Source organism: Sebastes fasciatus, chromosome 24 (assembly GCF_043250625.1).
Source record: "Sebastes fasciatus isolate fSebFas1 chromosome 24, fSebFas1.pri, whole genome shotgun sequence".
NCBI classification, from domain to species: domain Eukaryota; kingdom Metazoa; phylum Chordata; class Actinopteri; order Perciformes; family Sebastidae; genus Sebastes; species Sebastes fasciatus.
The window spans coordinates 15207035-15234267 of record NC_133818.1 but is presented as its reverse complement, the minus strand read 5'-3'; the positions used below and the strand labels follow the sequence as shown (position 1 = coordinate 15234267).

The 27233-nt window shown below is 41.0% G+C and overlaps 1 protein-coding gene and 1 long non-coding RNA gene across 2 annotated transcripts in view; one reads left to right on the top strand and one right to left on the bottom strand.

The window, feature by feature from the left end:
• LOC141762901 (uncharacterized) overlaps window positions 1–26056 on the bottom strand; it is a 182662-nt gene extending 156606 nt beyond the window's left edge. The window contains exon 1 of the long non-coding RNA XR_012592928.1: window positions 26006–26056. This is a non-coding gene — a long non-coding RNA (uncharacterized LOC141762901). The remainder of the gene's footprint in view (window positions 1–26005) is intronic.
• Window positions 1–27233, top strand: part of LOC141762853 (uncharacterized) — a 500458-nt gene that overhangs the window by 105335 nt on the left and 367890 nt on the right. Inside the window, 1 exon segment of the mRNA XM_074626949.1 lies at window positions 19301–19477. Coding sequence (XP_074483050.1) covers window positions 19301–19477 — 177 coding nt within the window.

Genomic DNA, 27233 nt, shown 5'->3' with positions numbered 1-27233 from the left:
GTCACTCATCTGAATCAGCTTCTTGAGCCGTATGTTGCTGTGAGACACGTCAGAGTCGTGCTCCTACAGTCCCTCAGACTGAATGTGTTGCCTTGGTTAGTTTGCTACCAATACTTTTATGTATGCTGTGGGTGATTAGAAGAAGTGAAAGTAACCCTGCTTACCGCTGTGAATTATGTTTATAGATTTATTATTTACTTTCTCCTAAGTCTGTTTCACACCGCCGGGGTTGGAGCTGAAAGAATAAGACTAAAGTATTATAATTTCTCCAGGAGATGAATAAAGTATCTTCTATTCTATTCTATAAGAACACATCTAATCAACACATTGATTTAATGGAACACACGTGTAATTAGTTCTAGTCAGATCTATCGGGATATTAAAAGTCTGTTTATTAACACATCCACACAGTCAGTGATTTTTTTCTCAGCTGTCCTTCCTGCATCTGGCAGTTTAAACTGTGTTAATTTTAGTCTGGATTATGTGTTTAACTTTTCTAATATGTGTTTGTAAAGTATGCCGCTCTGCTGACCGTAGACTGGTCCATGTCTGTGATTGGTCATGTGCTACAAACCCCGCCCCTTCTATGTGAACGCGCTCATAGCCAGACTGAGAAACCCTGGGGTGACTTACGGAGTTGATAACAACTGTTGTAGGACCGCTTAGCGGGATCTTGGTTGAGGGGTTAGTTAAACCAGATAAGGAGAAGATACCCTGGGTGTGTTGGACTGGCTTCGTAGTACAGGCCTCTGGTCTGGGAGCTCTGAGCTCAGTGTGTTCACTCCAATACGTTAACATGAGAGCTGAAAGGAAGCTGGCTACGCTACACAGACTGAAGTCCCTTCTGCTCTTTATACTGGATGCTGACTGACAGCTGATGAAGGGAGTCTCTGTAAACACTGATGGATGACTTCTGTTGTCTTCTTCTTCTCTCAACAGATGGAAGTGGAGATGATCTGTAACCACCATCATCCCTGTGTGTTCCTCTGGACCTTACAGAGTATCATCAGTGTATCTGGACTCTGTCCTTCTGCACAGTCTCTGCAGACACACTGAGACTCCTCCACTCCTTCTGTTCCACACTCAACCACCTCCTCCACCTGGACCTGGGTTTCACTTTGTCTTCATTCATTCATATATTCTGAACCCAAAGTGCCTCTGCAGATCAGTTCTGTTTATAACAACATAACTGTAGATTAACACATTTAAATAGATGTTTCTGCTTTGCTTTCTGTTGCAGCTCCACCCTGTGGAACGATGGAGTTCTGCAGTTAATTTCCTCATACTACTAAATATATATATACCATATACAATATATATACCAGTACCAGCCTTTTTTCATATTATAACAGATTTGCTTGTAACAAACAGAAAGAAGTAGATAAAACCTGAACCTGAGGCTTCAGTTTCTCAACTAACTACAAACAGATTATGTCTGGATTTTGGTGGAAAGTCAGCTCCTTAATATTGTCTTTTGTATGTGATGTTTGATGTAAAACAAAAAAAAACATTTTTTTATTTTATTACAGATGTATGTGTCACCCTGCTAGTTTTCACATTACATGGCTCACACTTGTCACAGTGTAGGAAAGCTCATCACCATTTGAGTGACAACTTTGTTTTGCTCATTTTCTGTTACCAGTGTAGCATGAAAGCATGGTGGAATTAGCTAGCTAGCTAACTAGCCAGCCGCTAAATGAGTAAACATGAACAACTTCATGGCTTCGTCCACACACTCTTGTCCATCTTGTCACAGCATAAGAAAGCACATTGCTATTGCCAGATAATTCACCAATCATAGCACTGTGTAGTACTAGCCAATCACAACACGAGGGCGTGACAGAGCGGCAGTATTTGACGACCTGAACGGGCGTCACACCCTGCACGCTGTTATTAGTTTTACATGGTCAGCCATATTGTTTTGTAGTCCATGCAGCTTCAGTCACTATTCTGAGACAAGAAGCCATCTTGTCTTTGTACATGACGTACATGAAGCAGGAAGAGTTGAAAACATCACATCTGCATGGAGCGATGAGGAGACGGTAACCTTCTGGCTCAGGCCCCTGCTTGAAAATGACATTCCCAAAATGAAGAGAATATCTCTGCAACTACATATGAATAATCTTGGTATGATAAGAAAGGCAACACTTGGGAGATTTCTGCAAAGGTGTAAGCTTCTGTATATACTGTATGTTACTGGCTATTTGCAAATAAAGAAAGATTTAATTTCTGAGTTTTTTAGAGTGAATATCCCTTTGGAATGATGCAGTTGCAGAACATTACCTCTAGCAAACCATATCACAACATCTGAACATTACCTGTGCACACATTGATGCTAATAAAGTAAAGAGTGAATAAAGAGCTAATGGAACAATGGCCAAGCGTCAGGGAGAAGAAAACACTGTTAAGTATGCATGATTGTTTCAAATATAAATAATACATAATAGCCTACAGAGATTTCTATTAAGTGACATTTTTCAACATACTATACTATGACTTTTTTTCAAAATACTATATATACTAGGACTTTATTTAATTTTTTCTGACATACTATAAAAGGAGCCACTGGTTGGATTCAATCTCACTGTGGTAAGGACTCATCCTTGGTACATCTGCTCTACCAGGTGAGCTAACACAACATACCATACCATAATAGGAATTTATTTTAATTTTTTCATCATACTATACTATGACTGTTTTTGACATATTATACTATGATTTTTAAAAAATTTTAAACATACTATACTATGACTTTTATTTTACGATTTTGGTCTTTTTGCCTTCATGAGTTAGTGAAAGGGAGAGAGAGAGAGGACGATATACAGAAAAGAGGCCACAGGTTGGATTCGAACCTGCTGCAATGAGGACTCAACCTGAGTACACGGGGCATCTGTTCTTCCAGGTGAGCTAACACAATTTACTATACTATAACCTTTTTTAAATTTTCGGACACACTATGACTTTTTTTCGACATAATATACTATTATATTTTTTCGACATACTATAATATGACTTAAAATGGCGGACCCTCCACGCGAGGGCGCAAACGGAGTGGAAGTGTGTAGGGAGAATTACAATGAAACTCGTGAGCTCGTGTTTACAACTCGTGAAGTCCTGTACACAAGATATAATCTATAATACATATATAATATGCTTGATGTTCAAGTGGTTAAAGCCGTGAGAACTCCACTGCGAAGCAACGGCAACATTAACTAACAAGATAACAAGTGGGTAACATAAGGGAGGAGTTTATAAGGCTTTTATTTTGTAGTACATACAGGTGCACTGTGGGTAACATAAGGGAGGAGTTTCTAAGGCTTTTATTTTGTAGTACCTACAGGTGCACTGTGGGTAACATAACGTAGGGGTTTATAAGGCTTTTATTTTGTAGTACCTGCAGGTGCACTGTGGGTAGGTGTCCGGTGCTCGCTCCGCACTAATAATGGTCAGTAACATCATTGAAGTTGTCTCTCAGTGTGCTACAGTCTCCAGTATCAGATTGTTTAACGCTGTAACTCACGTTCAACACATTTAGTAACTTATCAGTCCCGTGAATGCGTCATTTCCGGTTGAGAGGTTGATACTATTGACGTAGCCTGCTAGTTTAACGTGTAACATCCGGGTATCTAGCTAGTTGCTAATGCAGCACCTTTCTGTCCTTTCATCCAGGTGTGAGCGGGCTGTGATGACCATCTGAACGCTGTTCCTCACCTGTCTGCTGGTGTGTGTCCCATCATACAGATGTGGGATGTTAGTTGCATGTTCTATATGTTAAGTAGCTTCTTCATTTTGGCTCTAATTCACTTTGTTATCAGGCTTTTATTGACCTGTTAACCTGCTGTGTTCTGTAACCCTCCTGAAGGTGGCAGCAGAGCACCATTTATATGTAAATCTCTTCTGTTGTTAAAGAGAAATGAAAACCACATTTAGAGTTTGGGATAAAGAAACACACTAGCTGTGCTGTTAAAACCACATTTAATTAGATAACATTGATATGACTGTATGTGAATGACAAAGTGTGGAATGTGAAAAGAGGTTTTATGTTTTTTATGCTCATGTTTTACAATACAATTGTAAACAAAGTAATTTTATAACTTTGTATTTAAATGTTTTTCCATTATGGATTTAGAAGGGTGTAAGGAAAATATAGAGTATCGCGATATTATGTTTTGTGATACTGTATCGATTCTCAAATCCACTCTATCTATTTTTAATTAATAGTTTACATGCAAAGATTAACTCAATCAATACTTTAGCATTTGCAAAGAGATGCACCCTCTCAGTGTACTGTCCTCTCAAAGTAGTGCTGTGATGCTGGATGTTACAGGGACTGTGATAAATGATTGCATAAACTTTTTTTACTCCGATTTTATGCATATGGTGTTTTACGACAGTTTTCCTAAAATTGTATTTAAAAAATTGCAATTTATCGCCTTCCTTACAGTATCGCAATATATTGAATCGCTCCCCCTGTATCGTGATACGTATCGTATTGCCCAATTCTTGCCAACACACAGCCCTGCTATACGATCATAATGTAACCTACAGCAGAAAGAAACTCTCAGGCTGTGGTTGGAGCGGGCTGTGCCGACCATCTTAACAGTAGTCCTGACCTGCCTGGTTGTGTGTGCCCCATTATACAGATGAGAAATAAATACTCAATTGTTCCATCGACCTCGACTCCCGCGCCATAATTGGGTCAACATGGAGGACGGAAACAGAGTGGTCACAAATATACGACTAAAATTACAATATATTAACTTATTATGCAGCGGAAAATGAACTTCCGTGGCCTCCGTCAGCAAACACGTCACAACTTGTGAACTCTGAGCTTTCAGAAACTTTCCACTTATCTTACCTAAACACGACAACATTTGAAGGCACCAAGACCCGTGTGCCAGCCTCTTTCAATATGCCTTGAGTTGGTAACGTTACATTGCATTATATTGTGAGAATGAACATGGCGTTTTATATCTCTTTTGTTAAAGTTTTCCTGCTGTTGATATCAGAGGTAAATCAGTGCCACCTGTGGATGAGCACTTGGCGAAAGCGTACCGGCTCTGGAACAACATCAAGAGGAAAGAAAGAGGATAAAACACACAATACTCACAATTAGTGTAAGATTGTAGATGTTAATACAGTTTAATGGCTCATGTGTTTCATCATATAGCCAACCTACCGACTGGTGTTTACATGATCGTGGGAACTATGGAAGTCTCCAGGTATTTAGGTTAATACTAACTATAAATATAACTATAAATTCTATAAAAGTGTATTATGATTTTTACTGTTGCATGTTAAGACTTTTATTTGTCACACACTTGTAGATATGTGGCATCAATGGAAGACATCTGGAGGAAGAAGAGGAAGCGTATACAGACCATCTGAAGGACCATCTTCTCTTCACTGAAGCTCTGAGGTAGGATATGTTTTCTCTCAGTATTACCAGCTGCTGTGTTTAATGTTGATGGAACTGAGTTAACTTTAAAGGGTCAGATCATCACAGAATCTCTTTGGCAGACCTCCATTCAGTGCTTGAAGTGGAGACAAATAAGTGTCAGTACTCCCCTTATTCATATGTTACCGTGTGTAAGCCGCAATCTCTTTTGACTTATTCCTATTTATGTATGATTTTTAAGCATGTTATACTATTTCAGTCATCATCAGCTGGGATTTTATTTTTATATTATTATACTTGGGGTTATGCATCTTCTATAGTTGGCCTATAATACTCCAATAATATTCCAAATGGAACATTATAGGGTTAAGGTGGTGTGTTTGTATATAGTGTTCATACTTACAGTGCTTTCCTGTGTTATTTGTAGCATCACTCTATAATATATTATAGGATGCCTATCCACCTTATTCCTAGTCCCCATGATGCCTTGCGTGAATTATGGGCACAACCTCCGTCGTGTCGCGTCACTGAGCCGGAACCGCTGTTTTCCAACGGTACGCTAATCCTCTCTCCATATTAAAACATCTAGTAAAACATGTGTGAACACCATCTCTTACAGCTCAAACAGGATCATGTGATCAAAGCATTGAGCTATTTCTTTTAGTGTAATGCTGCCCATAAACTGCCTTACATTTAAACTGTACATAAAATAGTAAAAGTAACTGGCTGTCATTAAACAGACGCTACAATGCTGTATCCTCCCTACACATGAAATCATAGCTGACGTTCTCCTGGCTCTGCTATCAGTCCTTTTAAGGACCCGACGTCTCTCCTCCGCTGCTCTTTCGTAGCCCAACCACGAAGTAGGATACAGGTTTTCCTCCGTTGAGCACACTTACAGTGTTTTAGGTGGTCTCTTCAAGTTTAGGTTTCTCAGCCACATTCTTGTGGATTCCTCGTCTGTAGGTCGGCGATGGAAGCTGTACCGTCGGTCACAAGAACAATCCCTTTTTTGTTTTGGGGTGCATGTTCAACACACTGTTGTTGAAGCCACACATTTAGCTTTGTCTGGTTGTTGGTATGGGGATGCCCATCATATACTTCTATCATAATGTTCTAAACCCTTATACACTTTCACTATTTATTTTAATGAATTAATGTTTATTTCTGATTAATGACTAGAACAACTTGACACTCAGTGCTGAGCTACATCTCAAATTAATCTCCAGGTTCCCAGCTTTCAGATGATGTACACCACTTCTATGTGACATCTACTGTTGACCTGCTATCTCCCTCTAAAGACCCCCTGGATCCCTCTAAAAAAGACTAAAACTGGTCTATTGTGGGTCTTAGAGGGTTCATTCAGCCTGTTCAAGCCAAGAGAGATTCTTATGACCACATCATGTTAAATGGCTGTGAACCGCTGTGAACACACACAGTCACAGATGAACTCAGCTGATTTCCTGTAAATAGAGAGGGGAGGAGCCACACTGACCATGTGATTCAAGTACATGAGTACAGGGGGGGGAACCGTGAAAGTGTTCAGTCCGGTTCAGAGAGTTCAGACTCCATTTTGTGTCAACGGCACAGAGAGGTGACGACTGAAGACTGAAGCAGGGTGAGTGTTAATCCAACATTTTATTAGTTTACTGTTAAAGTGTCTGAGTCAGTTTCCTCCCTGTGGACTGTAGAGGAGAGAAATGTTAGAATGAACTCAACAGTTTGATTCATCTGAGAACACAAAGTCGTGATTGGCTGAATAATCCTCATTAAACCTGCTGTAAGACAAGAACATTTAAAGGGATTTAAGATTTAAAGGTGTGTGTGTGTGTGTGTGTGTGTGTGTGTGTGTGCGTGTGTGTGTGTGCGCGCGCAGTTGTGTTACTTCCTGTTCTCTCAGTCTTGCATGTGACTCTTGTACAAACTTGTTTCCTGTACATGGTCACAGTCAGTGTTAATGTTTAACCTCTCAGACTGACTTCAGATCCGAAGATGATTGACTGTGTGGAGGAAGAGGAGGACAGAGCAGAGTCTCTAGTCTCTGGCTGTCTGTCTATGAAGAGTGATCAGTCTAAAGAAGATCTTCTATTCTTCAGTAATGAAGCTGGACCCTCAGAGTCAAAGTAAGAGAGCTGCTACTAACTCATTTATAGGACTCATTTTCACTTTCCTCTACCAATACCATGTTTTCTGTTGATTTTGTGTTTCTATTTTAAAGTTTCTACTAAAATGTATTTGCTAACTGAAGTTGAACAAACGTTTCTTGACACAAAGAGAATTACCCCCCCCCCCCAGTCACAGTCACATGACCACGGGGACAGTCACAGAAACAGTCACATGACCACGGGGAGAGTCACAGGGACAGTCACATGACCACAGGGACAGTCACATGACCACAGGGATGACCACAGGGACAGTCGCATGACCATGGGCACAATCACATGACCACAGGGACAGTCACATGACCACAGGGATGACCACAGGGACAGTCGCATGACCATGGGCACAATCACATGACCACAGGGACAGTCACACTCTCTCACTCGCTCTCTTCTTCACCGTCTGGGAAGATACAGGATGATATAAAACAAAGTGATGCCATGCCAATGCCATGATTTAGTTGATTGTGTGTTTGTTTATTAAATTTCTACTAAATGTATTTACTAAGTGAAGTTTAACACACTGTTGGTGACACAAAGAGAATGAATTAGTGCATTCTTCCTCTTCGTATCTGTGACAGCTGTCAGTCACCCAGAACATCTGTAATCTAAGAGGACTAATACAAACTTTAAACCACATTATTGACAGTAGCAGTAGTTTGTGTATTTAGAAACTGAAATGTCTTTGTCATCAGAGAATTTATCAAGGATTCATGTGATGTGAATAAAATCATCTTGGTGTTTGCAGAGTTCAGTCCAGACAGAGAGCAGAGTCTCCAGTACCCAGCTGTCTGTCTATGAAGAGTGACTGGTCCATGTGGAATCCTCTGAACTTCAGTAATGAACCTCGACCCTCAGACACAAAGTAAGAGACTGTTTCTACTGTGCACTGACCTGATGGATGATGATGCATTGAGGATGAAGACTAAATGTTCTGTTAACAGATTTATATTCCTGATGCAGAACTATTAGTGCAGATACTGTTTCAAACTAAGATGGATCTTAGTCTGGGTTTTAGAGCCACAAACTACTGATTGTATTTCTGTAACAAAACACCTGAGAACCTCCATTTCACAATTTACACTTCAAGAAAATATTCATATTTCTGCCTGAACGTTGAAGTCGCTGTAAAGATTTACAACTATTAAGAATGTGAAAGAATGAGCTTCAAATGTGTAATTCATTTTCTCACATTAGTCCTCAAAATACTGTGTTGGTTTGACTTCTCCTAAAATCAGCTGTTATGACAGCTTCTTTGAAGTGGGGTTGTACGTATACTCCCGTGGCCTGGGAAGTTAAATTACTGCTTTTGTGAATGGAGTCTGGTGGCTTTGAAGAGAGCGATATAACAGCTTCAGTTCCCGTCAGAAAGGGCTGTCTGATGGAGAGGTAAAGCAGCTGTGGACGGGAGCTTTACCTCGAGAATAGAGAGGTCCTGATAGATCAGAGCAATAGAGAGGACATGATAGACCAGAGCAATAGAGACCAGGTAGTTATATCGCTCTCTTCAGAGCCACCAGACTTCATTCACAAAAGCAGTATTTTCCCTCTCAGAACACAGGAGTTGCTGCTCTACTGCTGCTTCTATCGGTTAGTTAGTTTGTGTTATTGTGTGACTTTCTGATCCAAACTAACGCGTGTTGAATGTTTGAGTTTGTTCTTTAACTAACTACTGATGTAAAATATGGTGAAGGGAATTTAAGCTCACTTACTAAAGATTCAGAGCTTGCAGTTGAACGTTTTGGATCATTAGTAAGTGGACCTTTGACCTTAGATTTTCTCCACCATATGTTGTTCCTTAAGGTCAAGAACAAACATCCCTGGGCAGTAGTGATGTTAAAGTTATCTGCTCATACAAAAAGGGGCAGTAATGTAAATTTGGACCACTTCTCTTTTTAGAATATTTGAATTACATTCATGCCTTCATTTGATAGTTGACAGTAGAAAGTGACAGAAAACAGAATGACATAAAAATAAATGTAAACCATCTGGATTTGAACCAGAGACACCACTGTTACATACTGTGTGTCTTAGACTGCTGGTCTACCACACTATTTAGATCACTTCTAACCTCAGTTGAAACCCAACTAACTCAAGCTAAGCTGCCCAAAGTGACCGTGAGACTGTTAAGGACATGATCAGCTCTCTTTAATGGAGGACTTTCACTGTGAAGTAGCTGTAGAAAGTGTTGAACCTACAAAATAAAACAGGAAACAAACTACAACCAAAACCCAAGACCATGACAGTCCCCCCCTTTCTCAAGGGACGGATCCCAGACGTCCCTAAAACAGAGTCTATAAACTCCATCAGGGTGGGTGGAGGGAGTCCGGAGGAGGGATTAAGGGGCAAGCGGCCGGGCACTGAACAGGGACGGGGCAGGAAAACTCAGGCGTACGACCCGGGGACAGGACAGACAGGAGAAACTGATCAGGAGGGCGACGGAGGCGAGACCCCTCTGAAACCCAACGTGTAACAACAGCTCTCAGTGTGCTGACTTGACTATGACATGTGATTATCATAAAGTGGGCATGTCTGTAAAGGGCAGACTCGTGGGTACCCATAGAACCCATTTACATTCACATATCTGGAGGTCAGAGCGTTCTTCCAGACAAGCTAGCATGACATGGTTGGTAACGATGGATTCTTTAGGTTTTCTATAGTTTCATGTTACCAGTATCTTCACTCTAGCTTTAAAACTGAGCTGCTACAACCTCTGAAAGACAGAATATCGTCCGTTGGATTGTAAAGAGGTTAATAAGACAGCCAGATAGTAAAATTCAGCTCATTAGTGTTTATGAAAGCAGGAGAGTTGAAATAAAAGGATCACTGTCATCACAGACTGAATGCTGAATTCAAACAGAAAAGTAACAACACTTTAACTGTTCCCTGTGACCATCTGAGCTTTGAGACAGTGTCGGCCAATCAACAAAGCCTTTTAGTTATAAAGACATGTCTTCACAGGAAGAGGAGTGATGTCTCTGTGGAGGACCAGCTGTCCTGCTGTGCTGTGTACTGGGACCAGTCTGCTTCATCAGGAGACTCCTCCTGTCCCCAGTGTGGACAAAGATCCAGAACCAGAGCTGGACTGCAGCCAGCCGGTCAGACCAGCACTGTACAAAGTAAGACTCTACATCTGTCTGCTGACATGTCCATGTCTGAAACACTACTTGTTCTTTCAATAGATAAAAAGTCATAAAAGTCCCACCAGGTCCTGCGAGGACACTAGGGGACGCACTGCTCCACTCAACTGGCCGTTCAAGCCATAGACATATATACAGACGTAGGCAAAGTTGTTGGTAACGTTCCGTTAAAGAGAGAAAAACCCACAATGGTCACTGAAATAACTTGAAACTGACAAAAGTAATAATAAATAAAAATTCACTGAAAATTAACTAATGAAAATCAGACATTGTTTTTGAATTATGGTTCAGCAGAATCATTTAAAAAAACAAACTAATGAAACTGACCTGGACAAAAATGATGGTACCCTTAACTTAATATTTTGTTGCACAACCTTTTGAGGCAATCACTGCAATCAAGCGATTTCTGTAACTCTCAATGAGACTTCTGCACCTGTCGACAGGTATTTTGGCCCACTCCTCGTGAGCAAACTGCTCCAGCTGTCTCAGGTTTGAAGGGTGCCTTCTCCGAATGCATGTTTCAGCTCCTTCCACAGATGTTCAATAGGATTTAGATCAGGGCTCATAGAAGGCCACTTCAGAATAGTCCAATGTTTTGTTCTTAGCCATTCTTGGGTGTTTTTAGCTGTGTTTTGGGTCATTATCCTGTTGGAGGACCCATGACCTGCAACTGAGACCAATCTTTCTGACACTGGGTAGCACATTTCTCTCCAGAATGCCTTGATAGTGTGGTATATTTTCAGGAGTTACACAAGACAGCGGGGCCCCTAAATGTAAACACACATGTTTTTATGCTCAGGAGTTACACAAAGACAGCGGGGCCCCTAAATGTAAACATGGGTAAACAGCATAACAGGGACAAAGGGTCGGACCAAAGTCAAGGGGTCGAAAGATAAACATGTAGGACACACATGTTCTTATGCTCAGCTCACATGTTGCATGACAGATGTTGCATAACATCTGAGCCCGATATAAGGAGGCACGAGAGCCCCGAAGTGCAGGACTTTCAGATTCGACTTGAGACCTCCGGACGCTCTAGACGTCCGTTATGACATGTGTTGCTTGTTTGTAATAAACTCTATTATACCAGCAAGAACAGTGTCCTCGGAGCATCCTTCCTCATCACTTCAACAGCACTGTCGCAGGATAGATACGACAATAGTCTTGAGATTTCATTGCACCCTGCACAGATTCAAGACACCCCGTGCCAGATGCAACAAAGCAGCCCCATAACATAACCGAGCCTCCTCCATGTTTCACATTAGGTACAGTATTCTTTTCTTTGGATGCTTCATCTCTTCGTCTGTGAACATAGAGCTGATGTGACTTGCCAAAAAGCTCCAGTTTTGTCTCATCTGTCCAAAGGACATTCTCCCAGAAGCTTTGTGGCTTGTCAATATGCAGAAAGTGGAGATGGATCGGGCATACACTCAGAAAACAAGAAACAAACATAACAAGACAATCTCTGGACTACAACCCCCAAGGAAAGAGGAAGCCAGGGAGACCAAAAAACAACTGGAGACGGTCTATGCTTGACGAGTTAAACAAGATCGGGACCTCCTGGCAAGAAGCAAAGACCACTGCACAGAAGAGAGTGAGGTGGAGATCCATGGTGGACGCCCTATGCTCCCAAGGGGGCCAAGAGGACTAAGAAGAAGAAGAATATGCATTTTGGAAAATTCCAGTCTCGCTTTTTTATGATTTGCGTCCTCCTCGGTCGTCTTCCATTAAGTCTACTTTGGCTCAAACAGTGACGGATGGTGCGATCTGACACTGATGTACCTTGACCTTGGAGTTCACCTCTAATCTCTTTGGATGTTGTTCTGGGCTCTTTGGTTACCATTCGTATTATCCGTCTCTTCAATATGTCATCAATTTTCCTCTTGCGGCCACGTCCAGGGAGGTTGGCTACAGTCCCATGGACCTTAAACTTCTGAATAGTATGAGCAGCTGTAGTCACAGGAACATCAGGCTGCTTGGAGATGGTCTTATAGCCTTTACCTTTAACATGAAGGTCTATAATGTTCTTTCTGATCTCCTGAGACAACTCTCTCCTTAGCTTTCTGTGGTCCATGTTCAGTGTGGTACACACCATGATACCAAACAGCACAGTGACTACTTTTCACCCTTTAAATAGGCAGACTGACTGATTACAAGTTTGAAGACACCTGTGATGCTAATTACAGGACACACCTTAGTTTAACATGTCCCTATGGTCACATTATTTTACATCTTTTCTAGGGCTACCATCATTTTTGTCTAGGCCAGTTTCATCAGTTTGTTTTTTAAAATGATTCTGTTGAACCACAATTCAAAAGCAATGTCTGATTTTCATTAGTTAATTTTCAGTAAATTTTTATTTATTATTACTTTTGTCAGTTTCAAGTTATTTCAGTGACCATTGTGGGTTTTTCTCTCTTTAACGGAACGTTACCAACAACTTTGCCTACGTCTGTACATACACCAACATTGGCGTACGATCCAGAGGTCAATGAGGAAATTCCGACACTCAGACGACCAATCATGTAACTTCATCACTCAGTGACAGACTTTTAGGGTTGTAGGGCTGGCCGTCTGCGGTCCAGCCAAAAAGACAGAGAAAACAAGAGACATAAATAAATAACCCTCAAATACTCAACATGATTTACTGTGGAGACGGACGCTCTTAGTTTCACTTTCCTCCTCTGCATTTCATTCATTACATCCAACGTGCAGTAAATGTCGTCACAGTGAGATAAAACCTAATGTTTATTTTTTTCCAGCGTGTTTTTTAGATGAAACGGACGACACACTGAACGGCAGACTGCAGAGTGTGTTTACTGCTGCGACCACCAACAGCTCTCGTCACATGTCATGTTGCTTTTTCATACATCAGAGGACTAATTTGCTGAATCTTCACAGGTCTTTAAACTGTAGTGGAAACAGACAACAGTGGACTGAAGGAACCTTTTAGTTCCTTAAAAGTAGTAAGACTAAAAAGTCCCTGGAACTTTTGGTGGAAACCCGGCTTTTGTTATTGATGCTGTTCAATAAAAACATGTCCACACAACGAGATATGAACATATTCTGCATTATTTGATGAGTATATCAGTTTTAAATATTACAGTGAGGAAGGAACAGCCACAGTGAGCTGTTTAGATGAAGAGCTGCAGACAGACATCTTCTTTATTTTTTAACTTTTGTCCTTCTCTTTCAGCAGATAGAGGTCTGCAGGAGGTTGTAGATGAACATAAGATCAGTCTGAGGAGGAGATGTGAATGTGTGACTGAAGGAACGGATGAAACAGGAAGTGGAACCCTCCTCAACAGGATCTACACTGAGCTCTACATCACAGAGGGACAGAGTGAAGAGGTTAATACCCAACATGAGGTGAGGCAGCTTGAGACAGCTTCCAAGAAGAAGAGCCTCCATGACGCTCCAATCAAGTGCCAGGACATCTTTAAAGCCTTACCTGACCAACAGGGACACATCAGAGTCGTTCTGACGAACGGCGTCGCTGGCGTTGGAAAAACCTTCTCAGTGCAGAAGTTCACTCTGGACTGGGCAGAGGGCTTGGAAAACCAAGATGTCAGTCTGGTGGTTCTCCTTTCGTTCAGGGAGCTGAACTTGATCAGAGATGAGCAGTACAGTCTTCTCATGCTGCTCCATGTTTTCCATCCAACATTACAGAAGGTCACAGCAGAGAAGCTCGCTGTCTGTAAAGTTCTGTTCATCTTTGACGGCCTGGATGAAAGCAGACTTTCACTGGATTTCAAGAACAAGAAGGTTGTGTCTGATGTCACCCAGAAGTCATCAGTCAACGTGCTGTTGACAAACCTCATCCAGGGGAATCTGCTTCCCTCAGCTCTCGTCTGGATAACTTCCCGACCTGCAGCGGCCAATCAGATCCCTCCTGCATGTGTTGACAGGGTAACAGAAGTACGATGCTTCACTGACGCCCAGAAGGAGGAGTACTTCAGGAGGAGAGTCAGTGATGAAGAGCTGTCCAGCAGAATCATCTCACACATCAAGACATCCAGGAGCCTCCACATCATGTGTCTAATCCCAGTCTTCTGCTGGATCACTGCTACAGTTCTGGACCACATGTTGACTACAGACCAGAGAGGAGAGCTGCCCAAGACCCTGACTGACATGTACTCACACTTCCTGTTGGTTCAGACAAAGAGGAAGAAGCAGAAGTATGGTGAGGAACATGAGACGAGTCCACAGGAGCTGACGGAGGCTGACGGGGAAGTTCTTCTGAAGCTGGGGAGGCTGGCGTTTGAACATCTGGAGAAAGGAAACATCATGTTCTACCAAGAAGACCTGGAGCAGTGTGGTCTTGATGTCACAGAGGCCTCGGTGTACTCAGGAGTTTGTACAGCGATCTTCAAAAGAGAGTGTGTGATCTTCCAGAAAACAGTCTACTGCTTTGTTCACCTGAGTATTCAGGAGTTTCTGGCTGCAGTCTACATGTTCCACTGTTACACAAACAGCAACACAGAGGTACTGAAGGACTTCCTGGGAGGAGAATATGTTCATTCAACCCTGGAGGACTTCCTGAAGAGAGCCATGAAGAAATCCCTGAGGAGTAAAAATGGCCACCTGGACCTGTTTGTTCGCTTCCTTCATGGCCTCTCTCTGAAGTACAACCAGAGACTCTTAGGAGGTCTGCTGGGTCAGACAGACAACAGTCCAGAAATCATCCAGAGAGCCATCAACAACCTGAAGGAGATGAACATGTATGATACCAAAACCTCTCCTGATAGAAGCATCAACATCTTCCACTGTCTGACGGAGATGAACGACCACTCGGTACATCAGGACATCCGAGAGTTCCTGAAGTCAGAGAACAGATCAGAGAAGAAACTCTCTTTGATCCACTGCTCAGCTCTGGCCTACATGCTGCAGATGTCAGAGGAGGTTCTGGATGAGTTGGACCTGCAGAAGTACAATACATCAGTGAAGGGACGATGGAGACTGATTCCAGCTGTGAGGAACTGCAGAAAAGCTGTGTAAGTCCAGATGTGATTAACTTTATAGATCAGTGTAGATTAGTAGTTTAGTTCTTCAAATATACACATTATAAATTATTCTATAAATATAATATTCTTATAAATGTTCCACGTGTTTATTACATAATTATGTATTTGTATTTTGTCACAGATGTTCTTGAGCTGTTTCAAAGTCTTTCCTTTTATTCTGTTACTCACAGAAGGAAACTCTGGTGTTTCTCTCTCTTGTTGCTGTAGAGAAGAGTAGTAACAGGAAATACACAGCTTCCACCAATAACAGCAGTCTGATGAATATATAACAGCAGAATGGTAGAATTCAGACTTTTTAAGAGATCTTATACAAACCAAAGATCAATGTTATGTTTTTAATGTTGATACACTGATATCATCTTTCTGATGTCATTATGTTGTAAATAATGCAACCTCATTGGTTCATTCATTGTGTTTGTGAGCTGAATACGTTTGATGCTCAGAAAAGAGTGTTAATGACAAAACGCCATGCAGTCATCAAAATATCTAGTTATATGAATGTTTAATTATGTACAGGTCTAATATTATCAAGCGATTTGTTTAATTTTCCCATTTATGGACGTGAACCTGAAAGCAGCAGGTAGCTAGCAAAGAGAGGTCATCTTTATCAACTGTATTATTATTACTTATTCACTGAGTTTTAAAAATGCTTTTCTAATCAAGAAGGCCTCATGCTAACTTTGTGGAGACAGACCTGGGATCAGATCACACTGACAGACTGGACATTAGGGAAGCCTCAATGTAACTACATGTTCTCTCTCTTCATCTGCAAGATTAAAGAAAAACAAAGATTAAAAGTCTGCAGGTTTGAGAGAGAGTGATGAGAATTATTGTTTCATGTCAACCAGTGAGATAAGATTAGCTGAACCACTGATGTGAGGAGTAAATGTTAATCAAAGAAGTAAATATCAAACTGTTTAGTCATCAAATGCATGAAGTAAATATAAACTGTCCTCTTTCATAATAATGTATATTTTGTAATTTTTGTGTCATCACAGACTTTATGGCTGTAGACTCTCAGATACTCACTGTGAAGTTGTGGCCTCAGCTCTGAAGTCCAACCCCTCCCATCTGAGAGAGCTGGAGCTGAGTCACAACTACCTGCATGATTCAGGAGTGAAGCTGCTTTCTGCTGGACTAAAGAGTCCAAACTGTAGACTGGAGACTCTGAGGTCAGTTCACTGACTGTAGTTTGTGTAGTTTGTACACACACTCTCTACACACTGGCTCTGCTCCAGATGGCTCTAGAGAGGGACTTTCACGTTTTCACGTCGGCCACCGTAGCTCTCCAACAGGCTTGGCACACAGGAGAGGCTTCAGTTGGTTGTAATCTCCTCACCTCACCACTAGATACCTCCAGATCCTACACACTGGACCTTTAACACAGACCTTATTTCAGCCATCTAACTAAAAACCCATTGACTTCCAGACGAGGGAACAGGAAGTGCTAAAATGCTAATTCATTTCTGGGTTTTAGGACTCATTCCTGTAGCGCTCTATTTGAACATGTCTAAAGGTGCAGCACTCTTCAACAAACACGTATTGCACCAACTTAAAGGCACACAAGTGATGATTATGAACGACACCATCTAATCAGAGGTCTCTATGGTTCTAAGTTATTCCCACGTTCTTTTTGACAGCAGATCTAACTGTGATCTGTTTTCATGTCAGCATCGTCTAATTATTTGAAGCAAAAACCAAATAAATATTCTGCATCTGAAACCTTTTTGCAGGTTCATATTTTGTTCAAGTCTATCTGAATACAATACTCACATGTTCATATGTACATTCAAAGAGTTATTGATGTCTGTCATCATTCCTTCTGTCTGTGAAGCAACCCCCGTATAACCTGAGTGTTACGAGATGAGGACTAAATCCACAGTCTTGTTCTGTGTAAAATGACCTGTAAAGTTGATCTTAAACTAATCAGAGGCTTCAGCAGTCTGAGTTAGATGTATTAGGGCTGGGTGACTTGGAGAAAATCAAATATAATATTTTTTTGTGTAAATGACCAATAATAGAACAGCTAGAACAGTCTGGTAAGTTCAGAGAATGACATCACTTTACTGTAATGTAGCCTTTAAAACCAGGAAGAGACAACACTTACAACACAACACGATATTACTAGGGCTGTCAATCCATTAAAATATTTAATCACGATTAATCGCAAATTATTCACAATTTTTGTATCTGTTCTAAATGAACCTTAAAGGGAGATCTGTCAAGTATTTAATATTCTTATCAACATGGGAGTGGACAAATATGATTTATGTAAATGTATGTATATATTTATTATTGTAAATCAATTAAGACACAAAACAATGACAGATATTGTCCAGAAACCCTCACAGGTACTGCATTTAGCATAAAACAATATGCTCCAATCAGAACATGGCAAACTGCAGCCCAACAGGCAACAACAGCTGTCAGAGTGTCAGTGTGCTGACTTGACTATGACTTTCCCCAAACTGCATGTGATTATCATAAAGTGGGCATGTCTGTAAAGGGGAGACTCGTGGGTACCCATAGAACCCATTTACATTCACATATCTGGAGGTCAGAGGTCAAGAGACCCCTTTGAAGATGGCCATGACAGTTTTTCCTTGCCAAACTTTAGAGTAAGTTTGGAGCGTTATTTAACCTCCTTCCCGACGAGCTAGTTTGACATGGTTGGTACCGATGGATTCATCAGGTTTTCCAGTTTCCTATGATACCAGTATCTTCACTCTAGCTTTAAAACTGAGCCGCTATAACCTCCGGAAGATCGATTGCATTAATGCGTTAAAGAAAATAGTGGCGTTAAAACGATTAACTTTGACAACCCTAGATATTAGGATATCCAAAATCAAAGACGATATCTAGTCTCATATCACAATATGGATATAATATGGATATATTGCCCAGCCTTAGTATGTATCCAGTCAGTATGTTGTGTTTGACAGTTTCCTTGTTGAGCTGCAGGAGGAATAGTAACTCAAAGAGGGAATTTGGTACTAAACAGTCTGTAACTTTGATTTGTCGACTCAGACTGCTGAATCTTCATATTAGTTTCACTTGAACTTGTGAAGTCATTTCTTACAGTGTAGTTGTGTTATGAAGGGACCACTTCACAGGAGGAATGATTACTGCCACCAATAACTCTTTTAATGTACATATGACATGTGGCTGTTGTTTACAGACACACTTGAACAAATGTGGACCTTTCCTGTAAATGACATAAACCTGCTAGGCTAGCAGATACAGTGAGAAGAAGGCCATGTAATAAATGAAGTAATGAAGTCCAACAAGTCTGATTTGATATTGATCCTCTAATTCCAGACTTGACTGAGATCAGCAGCATGTTATTGATGTGTGTTGACATGAACAGGTGTATGAATGTTGTGGTGACATTTGGATGATGTCTGTAGAAGGCTGACATTATGATGATCCACAATAACACAATGACAAAGTCACTCTACTCATTTTAGGGAAAAGATCATTGATTAGGACATAATGATGTTGAGCTACACATTTAAAACCTGAACACATCTGACTGGATTATAAAATGATTTTAATCTTCATCATTTATTCTTTATTCAGATTGAGGAACTGCAGTTTGTCAGAGATCAGCTGTGCTTCTCTGGCCTCAGCTCTGAAGTCCAACCCCTCCCATCTGAGAGAGCTGGATCTGAGAGACAACATCAACCTGCAGGATTCAGGAGTGAAGGTCCTGTGTGGTTTTCTGGAGAATCCACAATGTAGACTGGAGACTCTGAGGTCAGTTCACTGACTCTCTGTTACTATTAGAGATCTTATATGTTGAATTAACAATTGAACCTGATTTATGTACAAACATAACTTACATCCATAAAGTTATTAATGTCCTTTTCTTCATATTTTCATGTTTCTTAAACTAAATCTAGTCTGCACTCACAAAAGACTTGTGTTTCTTAAAGAAAGTGTAGAAAATGTCCACTGTTAGTTGTTAAAGTAAATGAATGTTTATCATTGTTGGTAAATGGTCACATCTGGATACAGAAGATCCTCTCAACTAATATTCAGGGTTCCTACGCAGTATGGAGAAGTATGGAATTTGATTTTAGTCATTTCCAGGTCTGGATGAGTATGGAAAAAAGAAAAGAGAGAATGGAAAAACATGTCTGTTTCCAGACTGTTGTCCCTATTCTGCTTTCTAAGATATCAAATTCAGAATTTCTAAAATAAATAGATCATACAAGCAGAGTGTTTTTCATGGTGTTTGGAGCAGCCGGTGCAGCCACAATGTTTACTACTGTGTGAGAGAGCGCGGGCCAGAGAGAGCTTGATGTCGTTGAAAGCAGCACAGGAAGTAGGCTCTGACTGAACGCACACTCCTACAGAGCTGCCTCTACGCCTGTACGTCACAGCCAGGGCCGGCGCCTCCATAGAGGCCAACTAGGCAACCGCCTAGGGCGGCACTTTGGCAGCCAAATATGGGCCAACTATTCATCATGAGCAACATAACAATAATTATATAATAATAAAAAGTAACCGGTAACTGCAGGCAGACGGCACAGAGCAGAACGCTGCCTGTCAGACTGGGACAATCTAATACTTTACATATTGAGTGGGGGGGACGAGCGGCCCCTCCTAATTTGGACTGATCCTCGTTCTGGCTGAAATCTGATTGGCTCAGTCATTTACATCATGAACGTGATGAACTGTGACCAGTGTTCCAGCTGGCCGGTCTGGTTTTGATTCAGTGATGACGTGCTGATACAAACTGAGGAGGTGTCATCCATGATGAAGAGTCTTGAAGGTCTTCTTCATCATCATCACATTCTCTTTATACCACTAAAACTCTATTAGTGGTAAAATTACTAACCCACAATGTTTCGTCTCGCGCCCTCCGGCCGCTCACATAAGACACCTCTCCGTCTCAAAGTCCTGGGATTGGTTTGTGTCCCAGTCTGTCCCTGGTGCTAATAGAGGGGCGGCATCATTGTGATTCACCTAGAGCAGGATGTTTGACAGCAGAACGTCGTCCAGCTTTCTCTGTAGGACTGTAGACTGAACGACCACGATGAGTAAAGTGTTCTGAGGGCTGGCTTGATGATCCCAAACACAAAGCCTGGTTGGTTAACAATTACAAATGGGGAAAAGAGAGCTGGATGCAAACTTTGAGGAAAATGGTTTGACATCTCAACCATGGTGGGGGGGGGGGGGGGGGGGGGGCTGTAGTCTTGTAACAGCGTCCTCTGAACCCCGAGTCACAAAGTCAAATATGGTCTGAAAAATCTACAGAGAAGTCTGGAAAAGTCTGGAATGTAAAATGTAAAATGTGTAGGAACCCTGAATATTTGTTCTGAATTGATCAAGTTTACTTCATGAAGTAGAAATATTTCTCTGGTTTCTGATTGTTTCAACATGTTCCACAAATAATGTCTGATCATCGATATTGATCCTTCAGCACACACACATAGATGAACACAGAGATCAGCAGCATGTTATTGATGTGTGTTGACATGAACAGGTGTATGAATGTTGTGGTGACATTTGGATGATGTCTGTAGAAGGCTGACATTATGATGATCCACAATAACACAATGACAAAGTCACTCTACTCATTTTAGGGAAAAGATCATTGATTAGGACATAGTGATGTTGAGCTACACATTTAAAACCTGAACACATCTGACTGGATTATAAAGTGATTTTTATCTCCATTTATTCTTTATTCAGATTGTGGAACTGCAGGTTGTCAGAGATCAGCTGTGCTTCTCTGGCCTCAGCTCTGAAGTCCAACCCCTCCCATCTGAGAGAGCTGGAGCTGAGAGTCAACGGCCTGAAGGAATCAGACGTGAAGCTGCTGTCTGATCTTGTGAAGAGTCCACACTGCAGACTGGAGACTCTGAGGTCAGTAGACAGTCGGAGTCGGTCCATGCTGGTTTCAGCAGTATTGTTGTGATGTGTTTCCTCCGTTAAGCTGTGAGAGGAGAACAGTGACACACAGAGAGAGAACAGTCAACCAATCAGATCAGCCAGAAGCTTGTTGTGATCATGTGTTTGAGTCGATGTGAAGAAGATGTTGTTGTTGTGTTCATGTCTCCAGGAAATAAAGCTGGATTACAGCTGACAGCATCACATCATGTATAGAGACAGTGGTCCTCATCCATCAAACTGTCGTACCATCAAATCTGATCAGAAAGTGTGTTCTCTCATTGAGAGATAGAACCATCATAGAACCATTGTTACATTTAGTAACCATGTGGTCTTTATAAAGACCAGAACCTGAGCTGAAGTCCAGTAATCACAGCTGAGGTTTTACTGTTCAGTCTGTGTATGAACATGTAGGACCTTTAAAGAGGACCTGTTAAGCTGATGTTCAGGTTCATACTTGTATTTTGGGTTTCTACTAGAACATGTTTACATGCTTTAATGTTCAAAAAACACTTTACTTTTCTTCTAGCGGCTGTGCTGCAGCACCTCTTTACACCCTCTGTCTGAAACGCTCTGTTTGATCTCCTTGTCCAAAAAAGACTCCATATTTAGTCGGGCTGTCAAAGTTAACGCAATAATAACGCGTTAACGCTAGATCGTTTTAACACCACTAATTTACTTTAACGCAACTTGTGATTTTTAGGTTGTAAAATGTGCGATTAATTTGAGATTAATCACGATTAACTATGGACAATCATGCGATTAATCACGACTATATATTTTAATGGATTGACAGCCCTAATATTTACATATTTGTCATGTAATATTTAAAAGTAGATGAAACATTGAAATGTGACTGAAACCAACCTAGCAGCAGTAAATCCATCATTAAAGTGGGCAGTGAAAAGCTCTCTGTTTCTGCAGTAATGATGCTCTCAGAGCTCTCAGCAGTTTATTTCCACTGTGTGGATCATAAGATAATATTACACAGAGACAAAGAATTTGAACACATAATCCAGGCTAAAAGCAACACAGTTTAAACTGACACATGCAGAAAGGTCACCGACTGTGTGAATGTGTAAATGAACAGACTTGTAATATCACTGCCCCGTCTAGAGCACCAGAGATCTGACTAGAACTACTTTGTGTACTCTGCTGAGTTAATGTGATCACATGTACTGTTATGACCTGTATGACAATAATGTAGCCTTCTTCTCTCAGGTGCAAACCCAGTGGTGTGAAATGAACATAAATGACATTTATATAACCACAATAACACAAAATCAGTACATGATCTCTTATCATATATTCATATATGATATTCATATAGTCACTCATCTGAATCAGCTTCTTGAGCCGTATGTTGCAGTGAGACACGTCAGAGTCGTGCTCCTACAGTCCCTCAGACTGAATGTGTTGCCTTGGTTAGTTTGCTACCAATACTTTTATGTATGCTGTGGGTGATTAGAAGAAGTGAAAGTAAGCCTGCTTACCGCTGTGAATTATGTTTATAGATTTATTATTTACCTTCTCCTAAGTCTGTTTCACACCGCCGGGGTTGGAGCTGAAAGAATAAGACTAAAGTATTATAATTCCTCCAGGAGATGAATAAAGTATTTTCTATTCTATTCTATAAGAACACATCTAATCAACACATTGATTTAATGGAAGACGCGTGTAATCAGTTCTAGTCTGCTGACCGTAGACTGGTCCATGTCTGTGATTGGTCATGTGCTACAAACCCCGCCCCTTCTATGTGAACGCGCTCATAGCCAGACTGAGAAACCCTGGGTTGATTTACCGAGTTGATAACAACTGTCATAGGACCGCTTAGCGGGATCTTGGTTGAGGGGTTAGTTAAACCAGATAAGGAGAAGATACCCTGGGTGTGTTGGACTGGCTTCGTAGTACAGGCCTCTGGTCTGTGAGCTCTGAGCTCAGTGTGTTCACTCCAATACGTTAACATGAGAGCTGAAAGGAAGCTGGCTACGCTACACAGACTGAAGTCCCTTCTGCTCTTTATACTGGATGCTGACTGACAGCTGATGAAGGGAGTCTCTGTAAACACTTATTGATGACTTCTGTTGTCTTCTTCTTCTCTCATCAGATGGGAGTGGTGGATATAGTGATCTCTAACCACCATCATCCCTGTGTGTTCCTCTGGACCTGACAGAGTATCATCAGTGTATCTGGACTCTGTCCTTCTGCACAGTCTCTGCAGACACACTGAGACTCCTCCACTCCTTCTGCTCCACACTCAACCACCTCCTCCACCTGGACCTGGGTTTCACTTTGTCTTCATTCATTCATATATTCTGAACCCAAAGTGCCTCTGCAGATTAGTTCTGTTTATGACAACAGAACTGTAGATTAACACCTTTAAATAGATGTTTCTGCTTTGCTTTCTGTTGCAGCTCCACCCTGTGGAACGATGGAGTTTTGCAGTTAATTTCCACATACTACTAAATATATATATACCATATACAATATATATACCAATACCAGCTGTTTTTCATATTATAACATTATGCTTGTAACAAACAGAAAGAAGTAGATAAAACCTGAACCTGAGGCTTCAGTTTCTCAACTAACTACAAACAGATTATGTCTGGATTTTGGTGGAAAGTCAGCTCCTTAATATTGTCTTTTGTATGTGATGTTTGATGTAAAACAAAAAAAAACTTTTTCTTTTAGTTTATTACAGATGTACACACGTGGACAAAATTGTTGGTACCCTTCCGTTAAAGAAAGAAAAACCCACAATGGTCACTGAAATAACTTGAAACAGACAAAAGTAATAATAAATAAAAATTTACTGAAAATGAACTAATGAAAATCAGACATTGCTTTTGAATTGTGGTTCAACAGAATCATTTTAAAAAACAAACTAATGAAACTGGCCTGGACAAAAATGATGGTACCCTTAACTTAATATTTTGTTGCACAACCTTTTGAGGCAATCACTGCAAACAAGCAATTTCTGTAACTCTCAATGAGACTTCTGCACCTGTCGACAGGTATGTTGGCCCACTCCTCGTGAGCAAACTGCTCCAGCTGTCTCAGGTTTGAAGGGTGCCTTCTCCGAATGTATGTTTCAGCTCCTTCCACAGATGTTCAATAGGATTTAGATCAGGGCTCATAGAAGGCCACTTCAGAATAGTCCAATGTTTTGTTCTTAGTCATTCTTGGGTGTTTTTAGCTGTGTTTTGGGTCATTATCCTGTTTGAGGACCCATGACCTGCAACTGAGACCAAGCTTTCTGACACTGGGCAGCACATTTCGCTCCAGAATGCCTTGATAGTCTTGAGATTTCATTGTACCCTGCACAGATTCAAGACACCCTGTGCCAGATGCAGCAAAGCAGCCCCAGAACATAACCGTGCCTCCTCCATGTTTCACATTAGGTACAGTGTTCTTTTCTTTGTATGCTTAATTTTTGCGTCTGTGAACATAGAGCTGATGTGACTTGCCAACAAGCTCCAGTTTTGTCTCATCTGTCCAAAGGACATTCTCCCAGAAGCTTTGTGGCTTGTCAATATGCATTTTGGCAAATTCAAGTCTCGCTTTTTTATGATTTGCGTCCTCCTCGGTCGTCTTCCATTAAGTCCACTTTGGCTCAAACAGCGACGGATGGTGCGATCTGACACTGATGTACCTTGACCTTGGAGTTCACCTCTAATCTCTTTGGAAGTTGTTCTGGGCTCTTTGGTTACCATTCGTATTATCCGTCTCTTCAATTTGTCATCAATTTTCCTCTTGCGGCCACGTCCAGGGAGGTTGGCTACAGTCCCATGGACCTTAAACTTCTGAATAACATGTGCAACTGTAGTCACAGGAACATCAAGCTGCTTGGAGATGGTCTTATAGCCTTTACCTTTAACATGAAGGTCTATAATTGTCCTTCTAATATCCTGAGACAACTCTCTCCTTAGCTTTCTGTGGTCCATGTTCAGTGTGGTACACACCATGATACCAAACAGCACAGTGACTACTTTTCACCCTTTAAATAGGCAGACTGACTGATTACAAGTTTGAAGATACCTGTGATGCTATTTACAGGACACACCTTAGTTTAACATGTCCCTATGGTCACATTATTTTACATCTTTTCTAGGGGTACCATCATTTTTGTCCTGGCCAGTTTCATTAGTTTGTTTTTTAAAATGATTCTGTTGAACCACAATTCAAAAGCAATGTCTGATTTTCATTAGTTAATTTTCAGTGAATTTTTATTTATTATTACTTTGTCAGTTTCAAGTTATTTCAGTGACCATTGTGGGTTTTTCTTTCTTTAACAGACGGGTACCAACAATTCTGTCCACGTGTGTATGTGTCACCCTGCTAGTTTTCACATAACATGGCTCAACACAGACACATGAAGTCAACCTGTGGAGCTTTTCCCTTCAGAAATCAATGTTGAGTCGCCGTTATCACCACCGTGTTCTGTAGCTCCTGGTGGAATGTTGTTAAAAAATTAAATGTAATCATAATTTACTTTATTTAAAATGATGAAAAATGCAATCTATAGAGTGAATGAAGAGAGGGAGCTCCGTTAGTGAAAGCAAAGCAGTGAATCAGAGAAATAAAACATTATTTTCTGATTGTTTCACGGCTTTAACGTTCTAAAGCACCAATAAACACGCCTCCGCACAACCCTGCAGGAAGGTGCCTTATTGCCGGATTTTTAACGAATGCAGCCGAAGGTCAGGCTTCATCTTGTCCTCTCTGCTCGGCCTGTGCCACGCGTTATTTTTTTCCCAGTGTTGGGCCTCGTCCGCCCTACTGTGCTGTGATTGGCTAGTATTCGTTGCCTCTGCCTCGACTGTTCGGCTCATTTTGCACACGGGAGAAGTCTTTGCCTTCAGGGCTTTCTGTCAGAAAGGGTTTATTTGAACCCAAACCATTATCTTTTCCTAAACCTAACCAAGTAGAGTTGCTGCCTAAACCTGAAGAGGTTTCTGACAGAGGCAAACTTCTCCCATGTGCACTCAATTCAAACAGTTTAGCATTTAAATGGAATTAGCAAGCTAACTAGCCAGCCACTACATTAGTAAAATTTGAACAACGCACACACTTGTCACAGTGTAGGAAAGCTCATCACCATTTGAGTGACAACTTTGTTTTGCTCATTTTCTGTTACCAGTGTAGAGACGGTAACCTTCTGGCTCAGGCCCCTGCTTGAAAATGACATTCCCAAAATGAAGAGAATATCTCTGCAACTACATATGAATAATCTTGGTATGATAAGAAAGGCAACACTTGGTAGATTTCTGCAAAGGTGTAAGCTTCTGTATATACTGTATGTTACTGGCTATTTGCAAATAAAGAAAGATTTAATCTCCGAGTTTTTTAGAGTGAATATCCCTTTGGAATGATGCAGTTGCAGAACATTACCTCTAGCAAACCATATCACAACATCTGAACATTACCTGTGCACACATTGATGCTAATAAAGTAAAGAGTGAATAAAGAGCTAATCGAACAATGGCCAAGCGTCAGGGAGAAGAAAACACTGTTAAGTATGCATGATTGTTTCAAATATAAATAATACATAATAGCCTACAGAGATTTCTATTAAGTGACATTTTTCAACATACTATACTATGACTTTTTT